This window comes from Micromys minutus, assembly GCF_963924665.1.
Source record: "Micromys minutus genome assembly, chromosome: 26".
Lineage (NCBI taxonomy): Eukaryota > Metazoa > Chordata > Mammalia > Rodentia > Muridae > Micromys > Micromys minutus.
Window position 1 is genome coordinate 22,895,810 of NC_137961.1, and position 19,498 is coordinate 22,915,307.

General features: G+C 39.1%; 1 protein-coding gene across 1 annotated transcript; it reads left to right on the top strand.

Annotated features, from left to right (window-relative positions):
* Positions 1–286: 286 nt before the first annotated feature.
* On the top strand, positions 287–16,736 carry SLC7A13 (solute carrier family 7 member 13; the record flags this gene model as incomplete). Its single annotated transcript, XM_080938560.1, has 4 exons — positions 287–977; positions 5,728–5,859; positions 13,574–13,935; positions 16,482–16,736. 4 exons carry the CDS (start codon positions 287–289, stop codon positions 16,734–16,736), a joined length of 1,440 nt encoding a protein of 479 aa, XP_080794686.1.
* Positions 16,737–19,498: the final 2,762 nt, after the last annotated feature.

The window sequence follows — 19,498 nt, forward strand, 5'->3', positions numbered from 1 at the left end:
CAAGAACATTCTTTATTCCTATTTTCAGACTTCGGTTTCTTAAAAATTCCATTTCGATTGAATGCCTTATTCTGAAAATTATTAAAAGAAGGGTCAAACCAAGCCCTTATAGGTAACCTATTTTACCTCACTTAAATGTGTCACGCCTACGTTGTTAATTATTGAACACAGACCATATATTTAACAGAAGTGGAACAAGGAGTGCACCACACATTTCAGAGCGTCCATGAACCAATAGGCAAAAAGCATTCACAGATTATAATTTTGTGAATGTAAACGTCTCTCAATGGCAATGGATACGGAGAAGACAATACGTCTTAAGAGAGAACTTGGATATTTCTGGGGGACAAATTTTTTAATTATTAATATAATTGGGGCAGGAATATTTGTGTCCCCCAAGGGAGTGCTAGAGTATTCTTCCATGAATGTGGGGGTCTCCTTGTGTGTTTGGGCTGTCTGTGCAGTACTCTCCATGACCAATGCTCTCTGCTCTGCAGAGATAGGGATAACTTTTCCGTACAGTGGGGCTCACTACTATTTTTTAAAGAGATGCTTCGGCCCTTGGGTGGCATTCTTGAGACTTTGGACTTCCTTGTTTCTCGGCCCAGGCCTAGTTGCTAGCCAAGCTCTGCTACTCGCTGAGTATGGCATCCAGCCTTTCTATCCCAGCTGCTCTGCCCCGACTCTACCAAAAAAATGTCTGGCCCTGGCAATGCTGTGGATTGTGGGTATTCTGAATTCCCGTGGTATCAAAGAGCTGTCCTGGCTTCAGACAGTGAGCACAATACTGAAGGTGGGCATACTCGGCTTCATTTCCCTCAGCGGCATGTTCTTGCTGGTGAGAGGGAGGAAGGAGAATGTGCGAAGGCTTCAGAATGCTTTTGATGCCGAGTTTCCAGAGGTCTCTCAGCTGATAGAAGCTGTCTTCCAAGGATACTTTGCGTTTTCCGGCGGAGGATGCTCTACATATATAGCAGGTAATTATCAGTCTGGGGGGAGCATGACTGATATACGTGTATGAAGAGAGAATCTTTCGATATGTAGTGACTATCATCCTATGTAAACTATTTAGTGATCTACTTTAAGATGCCAGAAGAAGGCATCAGAACTCATTGTAGATGGTTGTGAGCCACACCATGTGGTAGCTGGGAATTGAACTCACGACTTCTAGAAGAGCAGCCACTGCTCTTAGTTACTGAGCCATCCTTTCTAGTCAGGAATTGACTAGTGAATAAACCCGCCTTTAATTTCATAAAATCTCTCCCAGTTTTCTAATCAGAGCAAGTATTTTCTCCTCCCTATAACCAGTCTTTTAATCTCTAAAATGGTTATTATGACTTAAGATCAATATACGTCTTTATCTTAAAAACAAATAAATATATGATATTTAATATTCACCATAAAGAAAGAATGCAATTACTGTGTAATTTCATTGTTACTATCTTTAAAAGACTAGTGATTTTAAATAGACTAAAACCTTTTTACCCATACAGGAATAAAACCAGAAACACAGAGAGCACATATAAGGTACCACATGGCATCATGGGCGACTATAAAACTGCTTTTAGTTGATGTCTAATGGCCTTGATGGTGGAGGGGAATGTTAAAGCAGGTGTACAGAGAAAGGGCAATAGGGTAGGGGTGAATGACTGGACAATGTAAACTTTTCTGCAGTAGGTAGAAAAGTGATCTAGTAAGGAAGCAAAGACAGCTTAAAGAATCTTAAAGGTAAGTCCTCATGTGTTCCCCAAAGGGGATTATCCACAAGGCTAAATGCTTCTGGAGTGGAGGAGTCTGAGAAGAGAGCATAAGGGTCTTTCTTGGCTAAGTGAGATTTTAGTGATGAGCTTTGTGGTTAAAATAAGCCTATTAAAAATGTGGTACAGAGCTAAACAAAGAATTCTCAACTGAGGAATCTCAAATGGCGGAGAAACACCTAAAGAAATGCTCACATCTCTAGTCATCAGGAAAATGCAAATCAAAACAACCCTGAGATTCCACCTCACACCAGTCAAAATGGTTAAGATCAAAAACTCAGGTGACAGCAGATGCTGGTGAAGATGTAGAGAAAGAGGAAAACTCCTCCATTATTGGTGGATTGCTGTTACAACCACTTTGAGAATCAGTCTGGCAGTTCCTTAGAAAACTGGGTATCGTACTACCTGAGGACCCAGTTATTGCACTTCTGGGCATATACCCAAAATACGCTCCAGCATATAACAAGGACACATGCTCCACATGTTTATAGCGGCCTTATTCATAATAGCCAGAAGCTGGAAACAATGTACATGTCCCTCAACAGAGGAATGGATAAAGAAACTGTGGTGCTTTTACACAAGAGAGTACTACTCAGCTATTGAAAACAATGACTTCATGAAATTCTCAGGCAAATGGGTGGCACTGGAAAATATTATACCGAGTGAGGTAACCCAGTCACAAAAGAACATACATGGCGTGTACTCACTGATAAGTGGATATTAGGCAAAAAGCTCAGATTACCCATGATACTATTCACGGACCACATGAAGCTCAACAAGAAGAAAGACCAGATCAGCTTTACTTAGAAGGGGGAACAAGATAATCATAGGAGGTAGAGGGTGAGAGGAACTTTAGAGGAAGAGAGGAGGGAGAGAGAACAGAAAAGAGGGGCGGGATTGGGTATGAGAGAAGATAGGGGAGAAGGACAGAGGCTCAGGAAATGGAACGGAGATGTGTAACAGTGGGGGACGGAACTGGAGGTGGCCAACAGAAAGTCCCAGATGCCAAGAAAGCAAGAGGCTCCAAGGACCCATCTGGGATGACATTAGCTGAAACATCCAACAAACTGTAGAGACCATATTCAGAAGTTAGGCAGGGCCCCCACTGAAGGATGGGGCCACCAACCCATCTCCAAAATTTTAATCCGGAATTGCTCCTGTGTAAAGAAAATACAGTGACAAAGAGTAGAACAGAGAGAAGAAAAGGCCATCCAGAGACTGCCACACATGGAGATCCTTCCCATAGGCAGCCACTAAACCCAGACACTATCACTGATGCCAAGAAGTGCTTGCTGGCAGGAAGCTGATGTAGCTGTCTCCTGAGAGGCTCTGCCAGAGCCTGACCAATACAGATGAAAATGCTCACAGCTAACCATTGCACTGAGCATGGGGATCCCAGTAGAGGAGTTAGAGAAGGCTGAAGAAGCTGAAGGAGTTTGCAACCCCATAGGAAGAACAACAATATTAATAAACCAGACCCCCTCTCCCAGAGCTCCCAGGGACTAAACTATCAACCAAAGAGTACACATGGAGCGACTCATGGCTCCAGATGTATATATAGCAGAGGATGACATTGTTGGACATCAGTGGGAGGAAAGGCCCTTAGTCCTGTGGAAGCTCGATGCCCCAGCATAGAGGAATGCTAGGAGGGTGAGGCAGGAGTGGGTGGGTGGGTGGGGAGTACCCTCATAGAAACAAGGGGAGGAACACGGGATAGGGGGTTTGCAGAGGTGAAACCAGAAAGGAGGTTAACATTTGAAATGAAAATAAATAAATTAACCAATAAAAATACGTTTTAAAAGTTAGTTTACATTGGGCTAAAAGGTGTATAAGAAAAATAAGCTGGGATAATTCTCTAGAAGTCTGTGACTTAAAGTGAATCTTTATGTCTGTGAGTGTGTGTGTGTGTTTGTGTGTGTGTGCATCTTGTGCATGTGTGTGCACACACCTCAGAAGAGATGTACTTTGAAGTAATTATAATGAAGTATTTGCATCATTTTATGTCATTATTTCTGATTAAGAAAGATTTATAACGTTTAATAGCCTGTAAACTAATATAGAATTCCTCTCAAATGGCTGATGGTAAACAAAATTTCAGTATGTCCTGTCTCCATACTCCATAAAACCAGGTGTCATGTATTTCTCTCCCTCCCTCCCTCCCTCCCTCCCTCCCTCCCTCCCTCCCTCCCTCCCTCTCCCTCTCTCCCCCCCTCTCTCTCCTACTGTCCCAGCGCCATGCCTACTGTATGCCACCATGCTACTGCCTTGATGATAATTGACACACTCTTTGAAACTGTAGCCCAACCCCCCAGTTAAATGCTTTCCTTTACAAGAGCCGCCATGACCACGGTGTCCCCTTACACCAATACAACAGTGACCAAGACATTTCTGACCCAGACCTAAACAATATGAGGCGCCACAATCAGTGACTGGCAGGCAGAATTAACATCAGATCCGCTAATCCTTTATTTCTTTTATGCTTCAATGCATTTATATCGGCTCCAAGATAGACAAACACCTGATTAGTGAGCTATATCTTCAAGCTGATGTGGAAAATATTAAAAAAATAAGACAGTGAGTGCAACCAGTTCCATTCATCAACCGGTTGATCTCAGCGGCTCCATGCTGCCCCTGGCACAGGTGGTCTGGGAGCTGTTCCAGCGTGGCACCTTGCCATGCTGCTCCCTCGCATTAGTTCAGGCACGGGGGGGGGGGGGGGGCGGGGCATACAGAACTACCGTGTATTTCTCATAAGATGCGGCCCTCTTGTTAGTATCTCTCCTTGGCTGCCTCTCTGATAGGTGGGAGCTCTGCTCGCATTCCCTCAGCCAGGATCCCGGTGGTGACTATCCTCTCACAATTCCCTTCACGTCCCAATTCTGTGGCAGGCTTAGTGCGTCTTGCCACTGTACCTTCTCTTGAGCTCAACTGAGTCGCCACATGAAGGAAAACACCACACAGTAAACTCTGATCTAATTGATTTGATATAATCTACCCACCTAGACAAGACAAATAATCCTATACAAATCCATCTCTTATAAAATATTCACAACTGTCTGTACCTATACAGAGACACGCAGCAGGTCAATTTCCTCTTCCTCCATCTTTTCTCTTTCCCTTCACTCTGGCTTCTCCCTTCTGTTTCTAAAACTTCGTTCCTGCCTACCCTTTCTTCTCGTCCAATGACAGACAGATCTTCACCTACAGAAAGATAACTTACATCCAGCTTGTTTTTCTTTTCTTTTTCTTTTTTTTAATAAAGGGATGGTTTAATGGTTTAAAAAGCATTAAAACAACAACAAAACCAACAACGACAAAGAGAGGGAAACTAACTCCTTTCAGTACTGGCCTTAAGAACGTTTTCATGAGATGATCTTGCTAGCCAGGAACTTTCCTCACTTACTTCCTCAGAGGCAATGGTTTTGCTGAATTGAAGAAGAAGCAACAGCCAACTTGCCAGCTAGAAAAGGAATTTTTTTTTTTACATGAAAGAACTGGAACTTTTGCAAGAAGACACCTGGTGTGTTTTTTAAAGGGGCATCTCACCAATTAGACAGAAATCATAAAAGGACCCATCACCCTGCCAGCTGACCTGTCTCCACACAGTCACTATGTGATTGCCTAACGTGGAGCTCCTCTTCCTGACATTAAATCTCTTCAAGTTTCTGTTTTACACTCTATTCCTACGATTTGAACACAGTGCCTACTTCCCACTGACGGCATGTGGAGACTGGCGAAGGCTACAAATGGTACAGGTACCTTAACCCCAACTCTAGCATCTTAAGAAACCATCAGTATATACAGTAGTAGTTTTCCTTTGAGTGTGTGCGAGTATTGTGGCAGAAAGAACAGAAAGAATCTTGTCTGATATTTGGCACATGTACCATTTTAAAAACAAGTTAAAGAATTTATTTTAAATTTTTCCCAATTCTGATATTGCTGTGTTTTTTGTTTTGTGTGTGTGTTTTAGGGGAGCTGAAGAAACCCAGCATAACAATTCCTAAATGCATATTTACAGCGCTGCCCCTGGTAACGGTGGTGTACTTACTGGCTAATATTTCCTACCTGACAGTTCTGACACCCCGGGAAATTCTCTCTTCAGGTTGGTATACATAAATAGCAAAGATGGTAAACAAAATACAGAGAGAGGCCCAATTTGTGATGCTCTAATAACAGGATGGTGGGCATATAATTTGATTTAAAAGGAAGATTCATTTCAAGTAGAGTTATGTACTTTCTGGTTATGTGAAAAAGGTATGGAGTGACACAGATTCAAAATATTAGTTCCTGTTTGCAGAGTGGTACTGCATAATAAATCAGTAACTATGTCTATTGATATCTGCAAATGCTTGATTGTCAATAATCTATGTGGCACTGAGAGTGGCAAGTTTGAAATGAGGGACATTAACATCTGAATAAGCAAACGCTAATGGCTACTTGATGGCTATAATCAATATTATTAGTATGTAAGATAGAAATTTATCTTAAATAACTCTAAATCTTGTGCTGACGAATGATCCTAAATATATTGAAATTTTGATTAAAGCAACAACCGAAGAATAAAGAATTAAAGAATATGCCAGTGATATTTCTAGTGTCTTAGGATGCTAATATTTCCTATCTGATGGTTCTGATGCCCAGGGAAGTCCTCTCTTCAGGTTTGTATTCACAAATAGCAAGACAAAAATAAAAGACAGTTTTTTTTTTGTTTTTTTTTTTTTTTTTTTTTTAGTACAGTTGTGTCCCATTGACAGTCAGGGTGGCGGCCTAGTGTTCATTACTATATAGAAACTCAGTTCATGGTGTTCTAGTAACAGGCTGGTGAGAATGTGCCTGTGTTCTAGACCATGCTAGAGCACTTAGAAAGCTGAGGCTGGAGGATCTCTAGGTTAGAGAGACCCAGATGAACCGTCACTTAAAGATGAATTACAGATTCAAGTTATAAAAGGAAATTTGAAAAAAGAAAAGAAAAACAGGGTAAAATGGAAGACTAGCTGTTTCCCACACCAACAGTACACCTCAAGTTGTCACCTCCTGAGGTAAACTGTCACCCAGTAACTTTGGACTAAGCGGTATTGAATGACACTTCTTGGTTTGGTGAGTATTTGAGAACTGGGGGATAAGTTTCTTTACTGACCTGGAACTATACATATTTATAATGTATCATATGGTAACTCACCACAGGATGTACAGTGTACAGTGTAAAAATCAGGGTGTTCAGGATTTCCAAACTTCTTTAATATGATCATTTATTTAATTGGGGAGATTAAACGGTACGACACCAGAATTGGTTGACTATGCATCTAGGAATACTTGGCATAAGAGATGAGACAGAGCGAGCTTCTGTGAAAACAAATCAAATGCAACCCTCGGCAGATGCACTGACTTGTGAACTGCCCATCTCTCTCAGGGGTCATTTATAACAGTGGCTTTCAACCTTCCTAATACTGTGAGTCTGTAATACAGTTCCTCATGTTGAAGTGACCCCAAGATAAAATGATTTCTGTTGCTACTTCATAATTGTAATTTTTCTACTGTTTTGAACTGTAATGTAAACATCTGATATTCAAGGTATTTGATATATGACCCCTGTGAAAATGTGTTTCTTAAGGTTTTTATTGCTGCAGTGAAACACTATAACCAGAGACCAAGCTGGGGAGGAAAGGGTTTATTCAGCTTTCACTTCCCCATTGCTGTCCAACAGTGAAGGAAGTCAGGACAGGAACTCAAATGAGGCAGGAACCTGGAGGCAAGAGCTGCAGAGGCCATGGAGGGGTGCTGCTTACTGGCTTGCTCCTCCTGGCTTGCCTGGCCTACCTTATAGAAGCCAGTACTGTCAACACAGTAATTGCTCCACCAACAATAGGCTGGGCCCTCCGTTATTAACCACTAATTAAGAAAATGGATCTCGTGGATGTATTTTCCTAACTGAAGCTCCTTCCTCTCTGATGACTCTAACTTGTGTTGAGTTGACACGCAAACCAGCCAGTACAGGGTTGTTTGACTCTGAAAGGGATTGTGATCCACAGATTGATAACTACTGATTTATAATGTCAGTGATGAATGTGACCAGTGAGCACTGAGGATGTAATTCAGTAAATCTGACACTCTTTGTGACTATATGACCATAGGCAGTGCTCTGGAAATATTCTAGAGAACTATAAAATTGTTTCTGAAATAGCATAGAAATTGCAATAATTTTATAGGTAACCCAATAGTTTGGGCATGTGTGGAAAAAATCAGGAAGCTGCTAAGTGTTGTTTGTATTTTTTTTTAAACACTGACTTTTTCATGCTTATAATCTTCAGACTTGATTTAAAATATGAATTATTACCCTAAAATGTTAATGCATGTACTTTTACTGCATTAGAATTTCAAGTTGAGAAAACAATCAAAACAGTGTATAAAAAAATTGTACATTTAGGGAAGACTATCATATCATCAGTTATGGTAGCACAAAATTAAAGATCACCAAAATTTCTGAAAAGTTTGAAATACATAGCTTACTTAAGTCAATATAATGGACTTCCTGGGCTTTTGTTTAAATATTTAGATTGCATTTATATGTGTGTGCATGTGTGCTCTGTTGTATGTACAAAGGGCAGAGGACAACTTGCAAGAGTTGCTTCTCTCCTTCTACCATTTGGGGTAGGAACTCAGGTCTTTAGGTGTTCCTGTAGAGCCCTCTCACTGACCCTGTGAGGCTTTTAGATGTTTGTATTGTTGATGGACATTTAAGAGGACAAGGGTTATGATGTGTTAAAGATGGAAAAGGCTCTACAGTTTCATGCAAATAAAGGAACTAGTGAACAATATATTTCTTTGCTTTATGAACTGCGTGATTTATATAACTACAGATATGGTTATGAAGAAAAGAGGTAAGCTATTGGGAGTTAGGAATTTGAGGGCTAGAGGTGTGCTCTCAGTGAAGCACATAGAGATATTTCAAAGGAGTCTGAAACTTTTAGAATATAGTGTAAATTGATGTTACATTTTTCTTGAAGCACACTGGGACCTATGATCATAGTTTCTACAGTTTATCTAGAGAAGAATTCAAGCAGTTAAGTCACACACATGGTGTTTAATCCACAGATGCCAGATCTCTGTCCTGTTTCCACACTTACTGGTCTCTTAAAAAAAAAAGAGCTCTTTTTTTTTTTTTTAAAAATCTTATTTTAAGATTTTTATTTACTTTTATTTCATGTGCGTTGGTGTTTTGCCTGCATGTATGTCTACGTGAGGCTGTTGGATAAACAGGAACTGGACTTACAGTTGTGAGTTGTCATGAGGAGGCTAGAAAGTGAACCGGAGTCCTCTGCTAGACCAGCCAGAGATTCTAAGCACTGAGCTGTTCCTCATCTGGGTGTGGAGTTGCATGCCTTTAATTCCATATCTTTGGAGGGAGAGGCAGCTGGATTCTTGTGAGTTGTAGAGAGGCAGAGCAAATTCCCTGACAGCCAGGGTTACATAGAGAGACCTTGTCTCCAAATAAACAAGCAATAAAACCAAAGAAACTACTACCAAGTTTTTATTGTGAGAGTTCTGTACAGGAGGAAAGAAGAGTGTCCCTTCAGGATTGCAGTGTGGAAAGAGTGTGAAAGGTTTTTGGCTTCAGCATTTTCAGTCTGAAAACCAGTCCAGAGCCCCGCTGACAAGCTGTGCTAGAGGTTTCTGAACCACACTTAAAAAATATGGGATATTAACGTAGGGCAAGATAATCTAGACGGTTAAGAAGTGATGTGGAAACAGATAGTAGGAAGGTTTCTTGTTCAGACCGCCTACAGGAAGTTTGCCTCAAATACCTAGCTGCATTAGGAAATTTGAACTGTAAGTGGAAATTTTAGAATTAATTACTCAAAAATTGATACAATCATTTTTGGTTGAACTTTGTAGTGGTTTTCTTATTTAAGAAATACACTTTTATGGGCCAGTGAGATGGTGGGTCAAGGACTTGCCGTGAAACAGCAGTGACCTGAGCTGGAACCCACAGTGGAAGAAGAGAGATAACTCTTAAACTCACAGTTGTCTTTTACTCCCCCCCCCCTTCTCTCTCTCTCTCTCTCTCTCTGTGTGTGTGTGTGCCTCTTATACACATAATTAAAAATAACAAAATAAAAGATTAGAAAGAATAGCATGCTTACAAGTGGTACTTCTAAAACTGTACTGTGAACAGAATTATATGAATACCAATAATTGAAGTCACAGAAGCCAGGCATGGCTGGTCTACGTAGGTCGTTCTGTATCGTCCAGAGATACATAATGCGACCCTATTTCAAAGTAAGTAAAAAATAATAAATAAGAAAGAAAGATTTTCATGAGTAATTTTTGACATCTTAAAATAATTTCTTGTACGGTCAATAGTCAGGTATATCATGCATTCAATTATTTCACATTCTGTGTTTTGCATTTTTTAAAATTAAAGTACAGTTTTCTTTTGGGTGCCAAGACTCTTGCTATATAGCTCAGGCTTGTTTGAAACTTTGATTTTCTTTTCAGCCTTCGTTTTTCAGAGACAGTGCTATGAAGCTCGGGTTTAAAGCACATTTTCCATTAACAAAAACTTGAAAATAGCTCATAAATCTATCAATATAGAACAAATGGATAATTTATGGTTATGTAGCAGAGTACTGAGAAGTACCTAAAATAATTATATGGATGTGTGAGTACCAATTACCAAGATACATGGGACACGAACAAAAGCAAATGTAAACATTCAGTCACATGAGAACATCCACACTCACATATGTGTACACACAAAAATCAAGCATACAACCCCCATAGGCTAATATAATATATAATATATAATTATAGAGAAATGCAAGAAAGGGAAGCTGCCAGATGTTAGCAGCATTTACATCTGAAATACATGAATAAGAACTTGGTGAGGACAGCGACTTTTTGGCTTTTTAGGCTGCACTGTTCTTAATATATATATATATATATATATATATATATATATGTATATATATTACGTGTATAATAAAACTTTAAATAAAAATGTAGAAAGGAGCTGAAAATGAGACAAAAACTTGTAGGACAGTGCTAAAGATCATACAAGAATATGATTTTTAATGTTTATTAAAATACCTTTTGTTTTTGTGACTCAGTGTAGTAGACAGACCTATATGAAGTCTTCTGGTTGTAAGGAATCGTGATTGTAGAATGTTCCCCGAGAAACAAGATTTCCTGTGCAGTATGGGAAGGAAGTATTTTAAAACATATCTGAAAGGATGTAGTGTGTTGGGGTCTGGATGTGTAACAGCAAGACCATATTTGGAATGAGTGTGAACTGCAACAGTGTATTTTTAAGTAGCACACAATACTCTAAGATAACACTCAGGAACAGGTGATGTGGCAGGTAGGGCTATTTAAAGTGAGTTAATAGCTGAGTATGGCAGTACATACCTACAATCCCAGCATAAGAAACAGAGACAAGAGGATTGATTGTACATTTGTAACCAGCCTAAGATACATAGAATACCTTTGTTCTAAACTAGCAAACAAACACTGGTTAAGAAGTAAGATCTTGGGGGGCATGGTAACACATGCATTTATTTAATTCTAGCATACAGAAGGCACTGGCAGGCAGATCTCTCAGTCTGAGGCCAGCCTGGTCTACATATTCAGTTCCAGGACAGCCAGAGATAGACAGAGAAACTCCATCTCAACAAACAATTAAGATCTTAAGGACGAGATCCATTGATAATATTTTAATTTGGTTACATTGAAAACATCTTATTGTTTATTATACATCAAAATACTGATGTAATGGTGAGTCATCTGGAAGCCTGTGGACAAAATTAAGAGCTCAGAGGACACCTTCCTCCCAGGGGCATTAGGTCTGCTCAGTTCACAGAAAATATAGCGTATTTCTCTGTGAAGAAATGCTCTGCCTTACTATATATTTTCACAGTACAAACTGGACTCAAAAGAATCTCCATGAGTAATGAGTATTTTCGTATATTGGTAATTCCTTTAAACAGTATGTTTCCTTTATTCTTTGAAGTTTTTATACATGTACATAATGCATTTTGATCTCTACTTCCTCATTTCTGTCTTTTAAGTCCTCTCAGATCCATCCACTGGTCGTTTTTATACTGACTGTAATATTGAGTTAGTATTCCTAAGGTCTTTAAAAAATTTTTGGCCTTCAAACAGAAATGACAATTTCATGATATGCATGCATGCTTTCTCTCATGCGAAGTTTTGGAATTTTAAAATACCACATTTGGAACACTTTGTTTTGGAGTGATCAGTATCAAACCCAGAGCCTCACATAGGATAAGTAAGCACATTTTTGTAGGCTTCAAGTTTTCTTTTCTTTCTTTCTTTTTTTCATAAAAATGCCAAAAATCCTTTTTAAAAAGACTTACTTATCTATTTTTATGTATATGAGTGTGCTGCAGCCATCTTCAGACACAACAGCCACCATGAGGTTGCTGGGAATTGAACTCAGGACCTCTGGAAAAACAGAGGTCTTAGGCGCTGAGCCATCTCTCCAGCCCAGCTTCAAGTTTTCAAAACCTGCTCTAATAAGGGTTCTGGACACTTTTACCTCCCTTCCAGCCCATCTAAAAGAAGTAGGTGAAAAGATAGATTAATAGGGAAATGTCAATGTGAACCTATTTAGAAGTAGTACTTTGGGGCAATTCCAATCTTTGTTGTCAGGATATCAGCAGTGTAGTCTAAAACACTGAACATGAATCTGTAGCAGCAGTTTGATCCAGAAGAAACTGAATCATCAAGAGTCCACAAAAGCTTTCAGACTAGTAAAGATCAGCAAAGACCAGAGAAATGTTTCAAGGTGAACCAATGCAAAAGCGTTCTCTGTCTGTGGAGTTATATTTATATTTTTTTCTAAACATCACATCCCCTGTCAAGTAGCTGTTCCAGCAAAATATCATATGCCTTCTCACAAGCCAGCTTCCAGAAAAACATGAGGTGGCATGTTTATTCTCACCAAAACATCTACTCACATGTCTGCTTCAGAGAAACATTCTTTCACCTGTCTGCTTCAGCAAAACATCCTCTCGCATGGCAGCTTTCAGACAAACATCACACGACACAACCAAGTCTCTAAAGAGACCAGAAAATTTCACTATCACATTGCCATTGCACTATGTCCCAGTTCTAGACCTCATGATTCTTGATGTCCTGGGCATCTTGAGATGTTTATCAGTATCACTACCCATTAGGATGGGAACAGAAAATGCCTATTCTTCCAGTTATGGAAAATTTGACAATTCTCTAGACATTGTCACATGATCTCTGAAGATCGAAGTCACTTGCGGCAGATAACCATTGACCTATAGCTTAGAAAACTCTCTAGCATCACAAATATTATTGATCTGTGTGTAATTTTTGCTGACTTTTTACATTTTACCTCGAGCTATGGTTTGGGCGAGTCTCAGACTCTTCTTTTTCTGAAACTGGCTAAGTGTGTCAGCATTTTCTCTGCTAGTTGTTCATAAGCATACTCAATACAACTGATGAAATTTCTTAACTCTTTATCGAAAGCCCATTATTACAGTGTCTGTCTGTGAGCAAATCACTAATATTATAGACAAGACATGAGAGGTCTTTGCCTTCAAAAAGTTCCTGATCTTTTTGCAAAGACATAAACTCAACTATTCATGGTGTAGTATGGTGAACCAAAGTAGGCAGAAGCCTAAGATACTTCTTAAATGTGAAAAAGGAAATAACAAAGTTTTCTTTGTAGATTTTATGTTTAGTCTGTGAAATATTTGTATAAAGGGTTATCATTAGATTCTCTTTCTTATCACACTTCTTTTTGTGTGTTTTTTTTTTCTCTGCAGATGCTGTGGCTCTTACATGGACAGACAGGGTCATTCCCCAATTGACATGGACTGTTCCTTTTGCTATTTCCGCCTCACTGTTTAGCAACCTTCTGATTAATGTACTGGAGTCAGCAAGAATGTCATATATTGCAAGCCAGAATGGCCAGCTGCCCTTATTGTTCAGCACCCTGAACATCCACTCCTCTCCCTTCATAGCTGTGTTAATAGATGTCTGCATGGGATCCATTGCAATTGTCTTAACAAACCTAATTGATCTGATAAACTACCTCTATTTTGTTGTTTCCATTTGGACTGTCTTATCAATGATCGGAATCTTGAAACTGAGATACCAGGAGCCCAACCTACAAAGACCATATAAGGTAAAGGTGGGCTGGGTAAATTTGCTCCATACGAAATAAGATACATGACTGTATATTCAGGATATCTACATGGTACGTTACTACTTAGCAACCCGAGAAGGAAATATGGATAATCTGGTTTTTACTTTCATTTCATTCATGGTGAATAAGCTTTACTTAATACAAAAATCTCTTAGGTTTGATCTAAGGATTTGTTATAGAGAAGGGCAGATGTTTTTGGTGGGACAGATCATTGGGAGTCATTTGGCCTGAGATTGCTTGACTTACTTACATAATTATTATGTGTGTTGTATATTTTACAGTAAGGGAAGATATACCAAATGGTAGACAGAAGATGTAAAATCATGATGATATTTACTATTATGAAATATCAGCTTATTTAGATCATTAGCCAATTCCTTCTTCTGAAGTTTAGTACTGTAAACTTGACTTTTAGTTAGGGAAAGAAAGTATGTTGTATAAAAAGAAAGCATTCTTTTATAACAGAAACAGTAACAAGCAAGAGCTTGGTAGTATAAGGGTATTATCAGGAGAGAGAGAGAGAGAGAGAGAGAGAGAGAGAGAGAGAGAGAGAGAGAGAGAGAGAGAGTCTATGCACATAATGAAATAGTCTCTGATTGACTGGTAGCAAAGACTAAAGCATTGTTGGAGGGTTACCTGTCCTACAAAAGTTAGATACCTTTCTGTTTACATCCTTATTAGAGGAAAGAAAATGGGCTTATAGATAGTATGTCACTTGTCAAAGTTCATATAGCACAGAATGAAGCCAAGATTCAATTCTCAGCAGTATCTATAGAGTGTCTGACTCTTGCTAAGTATAAAATATCAGAATCCAGAGAGAAAGGAAGCAATGTCCTTGTCACCAACTCTGTAGATTTACCGCGGTCTTTTCCTTTCAATATTCCTCTCTGCTTCATCCATTCAGCCATCACTAACTTTTGAATATTTGGGAACCTGTTGTAATGTGACTATATTGCAAGTGCCTTGTGAGACTCTCTTCTCTCTGAACAAAAATAAATGAGGCCCAGCCCCCATCGTGAGGCAGATAATCATCTCTCTGGGCATTCATTGAATGCCAAGTGATGCCCTTACAGTGATATCCAGAGGGTGATCAGAGGACCCCAGGTGTATTCAGTGTATGGTTGATGTCCATCATCTCCCTGGAAGTAACTCCCTGAGTGTCCTCTACTCCTAATCTCAGAACTCTTTTAAAATATTTTGCTTTTTTGCTGTTTTCTGACTCACAATTATATCACCGATTGGGTAAAATTTAGAGGAAGTAATGAATTGTTGATAGAGTTCCAAAACATCAGGGTATACAAGGTGACTGAGAGTTTGAACTCATGTCTACTTTCTACCTTCTTTGCTAAGCTCCTCTTATTTCACTGCTGACATATCACTCATATCTACAATGGACAAAGTCAGTATTTGCCCCCTAAGAATCTTGGATGTATCATATAAGCAAAGGCATGCAAAAATTCAGTGTATAACATTTACAGATATCATTGTATTTTTATTTCACTTATATTTGCTTTTTAAATAAAAGGTAAGGTCAACCTTATGTACAAATGGTTAAGTAGTTTTTTGCCTTTCCTCGTGAATATTCACATCTTTCATTCAATTATTTGATAAAAATAGTGAATTATGTTTCTTACAGGTCTATAAACAATTAAGAAGAGACTGTTGTTTAGGACTCAAATGAATTACCCACTCAAAATGTTTAATAATTTCAACCACTATATCATACCATTAGAGTATAGGTTTATGTCTTCTACAGATTATCTCAAAATTAGTTATCTAGAGTTAGGTGGTATATGTCTAAAATTCAAGTTAATTTAGAGGCACTGGGAGGCTGAGGCAAGAAAATTATGAGGTTAAAGATGACCTGAGCTACTTAGTGGACCCTGAAGGGAAAAAAAAAATCAAGGGTAATGTTGTAATATTAAGTGTGGGATGTTTATATTTATATTATAATTTTGACCTGGTACAAAAACAAATCTTTAATATTTTCTCAAAACAAAAAGAGAATTATTTTAGATAAGGAATTTCCTGCCTTAATAGATTTCTTTTTTTTTTTTAGTATGTGAAACCACTATAATGCTAATTTTTAACTGTTGATATTAACTTGATTAATAGAGGGTTAAAGTAGTTTTTCTCTTAACTTAATCAATGATTTAAAGTATTCTCTATGGAAGATTGCCTGACCCACCTCCCCAACCCCCACCCCAGCAGGCCTAGACTCTCCTTCTAAATAAGTTCATTCTACTTATGCCTACAGGTGGTCATAATAATCAGCATATGCTTATGACCATCTCCACTCATGAAGAATCAAAGCTAGCTTCTGATGCCCCCTCAACTAGCACCTTCTCTGAGGAATCTCCTGAATTTTCTTTCACTGTGACATTAGGATTCCTAAGTACATTGATCTAACTTAAAGGCTGACTTAGCTCACTCATCGGCTTCCCATCATCTTTACTTACGGAACTATTCAACCATCACACGTGGATTTCCACAGCTAATTACTTTCCTCAATTTTATCTTTGCAGGTGTTTTTGCCGTTCACGTTCATAACAATGGCTATCAGCCTGAGCATGGTTTTGATTCCTCTTGTCAAGTCTCCAAAGATGCAGTACATCTATGCGTTCCTCTTCCTCCTCAGTGGGCTGCTCTTTTATGTGCCACTGGTACACTTTAAACTGAGGTTTATTTGGTTTCAGAAGTTGACTTGCTATCTGCAGTTACTGTTTAACATTTGCATCCCTGATGTGTCTGATGAGCACACGCCAGGAGAAGAAAGTTGAGAAGGAATAGCGTTGTGTAACCACACTGTGCTCCAGGTAGAGGCTAAGTGTAGGCTAGAATACTAATGACGGCAACTCTGCAAATGAAAATGGTGTATAGAAAAACACGCAGGAAGTTCCTGGTTTCTAAAATGACAAAGGAAGTGGCCGGAGGGATGGTTCTGCTGTTAAGGGTATACCAGTTGCCCTTCCAGAGGATTGAAGATCTATTCACACGCTCCACATAGAAGCTCATGACTTAGAGGATCCAATATACTCTTCTAGATTCTGAAGGCACTGAATGCATATGGTGTACGTACAGACATGTAGGCACCCATGCACATTTGCAAGAAAGAAAGAAAGAAGGAAAGAGAGAGAGAAAGAAAAAAATAGCAAAGAACACATTACACATAACGAACCTTTTTTAATAAGAAAAATAAAATTCCTAGTGTGTATAGCTTCATGTACTAAGGGTGTCTTTCTCATTCTTCTGTTTGTTTACCTCATCAATTTTCTACTGAGTTCATTCTTATAATAAAAGTTAATGATTGAAATTAAAAATTATCTCAATAGTTTTTCTCTTTTAGTAGCATAAAAAAAAAAAAAAACAAAAAAAAAAAAAAAAAAAAAAAAAAAAAAGCGAAAACCAAACTTAATCGGTACTTTCATTGTTGTTTCGTTTATTTTTGGAGATAGGGCCTCACTCTCTACCCAAGACAGCTTCCATTCATATCACTCTTTCCCAGCGTCCCTAGCGCTGGCTTTACAGACAATCTGTTTCAGTCCCTGCCTTAGCTCCCAAAAGATGTGCTTTAACCGGTATGTATGTTAGGATTAAACCCCTTTCTTCTCCTAGTTGATGTTGGCCGCTGTTTTATCACAACAGAAAAAAAAAACTAGTCCAGGCTAGGACACACACACTTACCAGCTTTTCACCTCCAAATCCAAGGTCCTTTAACCAGGAAAAGTGGTCAATTGAAGCGTTCTTAGGGACTGTGTTAGTTATCTTTCCTGTTGTTGCAATAAAATACCCCGACAAATGTCGTTTACAGGAGAAAGGGTTTATTTTGGCTACTGCCAGAAGGACATAGTTCATTTGTCAGGAGGACAAGGCAGCAGGAAGGAAAGGCATGGTGGGAGGAGGGAGATGCTGCTGTCACAGTCTGCTGTCCAGGAAGCAGAATGGGAACAGAAGCCAGGTCATCGTACGAAGCCTCAAAGCTGGTCCCCAGCAACCCACATTATCCAGCGAGCCTTTGCCTTTTGGAGGTTCCACATGATTCCCAAGTGGTGCTTCCAGCTTGGAACGAGGCTTCCTTACAAGCATTTTAGCCTGTGGGGGGCTGCTTCACACTCAAACCTCAGCGATAAAAGATGGTAACCGTGCCCCCCTTTAAAAATTTTTTTATTGGATAAATTTTATGTACATTTCAAATGTTATCCCCTTTCTCGGTTATCCCCTTCCCTCTGCTTCTATAAGGGTGTCTCCCCCTCTCCGCGCTGACATTCCCCTACACTGGGGCATTGAGCCTTGGTAGGACCAAGAGCTTCTCCTCCCATTGATGTGCAACAAGGCTATCCTCAGTTAGATGTGTAGCTGGTGCCGTGGGTCTCTCCATGTGTACTCTTTGAATAGTTGTTTAGTCCCTGGGAACTCTGGATGGTTGATATTTTTCTTATGGGGTTGCAAACCCCTTCAGCTTCTTCAATCCTTTCTTTAACTCCTCCACTGGGGACCCTGTTCAGTTCAATGGTTGGCTGTGAGCATCTGCCTCTGTACTTGTCATGGTCATAAAAGTTAAATCAGGATCAGATAAACCATCTAAACAGTCCAACAACCGCTAAAGAGATAGATGCCGTCATCAAAAATCTCCCAAACAACAACAAAGCCCAGGACCAGATGGGTTTTTAACTGCAGAATTCTATCAGACCTTCATAGAAGACCTAATACGAGTAATCTCCAAACTATCCCACAAAATAGAAACAGAAGGAACCGTTTTCTTTAAAACCGGTTAAACACCTCAGAGCTGTGTTGTGTCTTTTTTTTTTTTTTTTTTGACTGGGTCTCACTCTGGCTGTTCTCATACCCAGAACTTGCTTCCCAAGATCTGAGACTACAGTCACGAACCTAGCTATGAATAGACTTTCTCAAAATGAGAATTAAATGGAAAAATAGACTAATATATTGTTAGTGATTGGCACACGGTAAATGCCAAATATTATGTTAAACTAAAACCCCTATATTATTTTTTTTAAATAACCACACATGATCTAGCCTACAGAGGGTGTGCAAATTAGGGACCTTCACAAACATAAAAGAATGTTCTAAAAAATTGAAACAAAACAAATCAGGTGAACAGCAGACATAAAGCAAGTCTTTATTGAATGACTGGGTAAAGTGGATGAATAAGAGAAATCACAAGGGTTAGGGGTATGTAGTGACTATTTATTATTCTAAATTGCTAGAAAAAACTGGCACAGTACCCAAATGAATGCTGAGAAAAACTCCGAGTCTTAAGATAGCAGGGAGAATGCTAGGTTATAAGTTTCCTCAGAACAGGGTGTGTGTTTCTGCTGATAAAGGGCCCTGTTGTACCCTGGGGACTCCCTGGAGCCCCTTGTAGGAAAGTTCTTTGCACTGGATTCATGTTAGAGCTTGTCTCACCTTCTCTGGAATTTTATCTAATAATATTGCATACTTATCTAATATCAAATTTCAATTCATTAATATGCATCCAGTGTCTTGCCATAAACAGAACTCATTAAAACAAACAAAATGTACC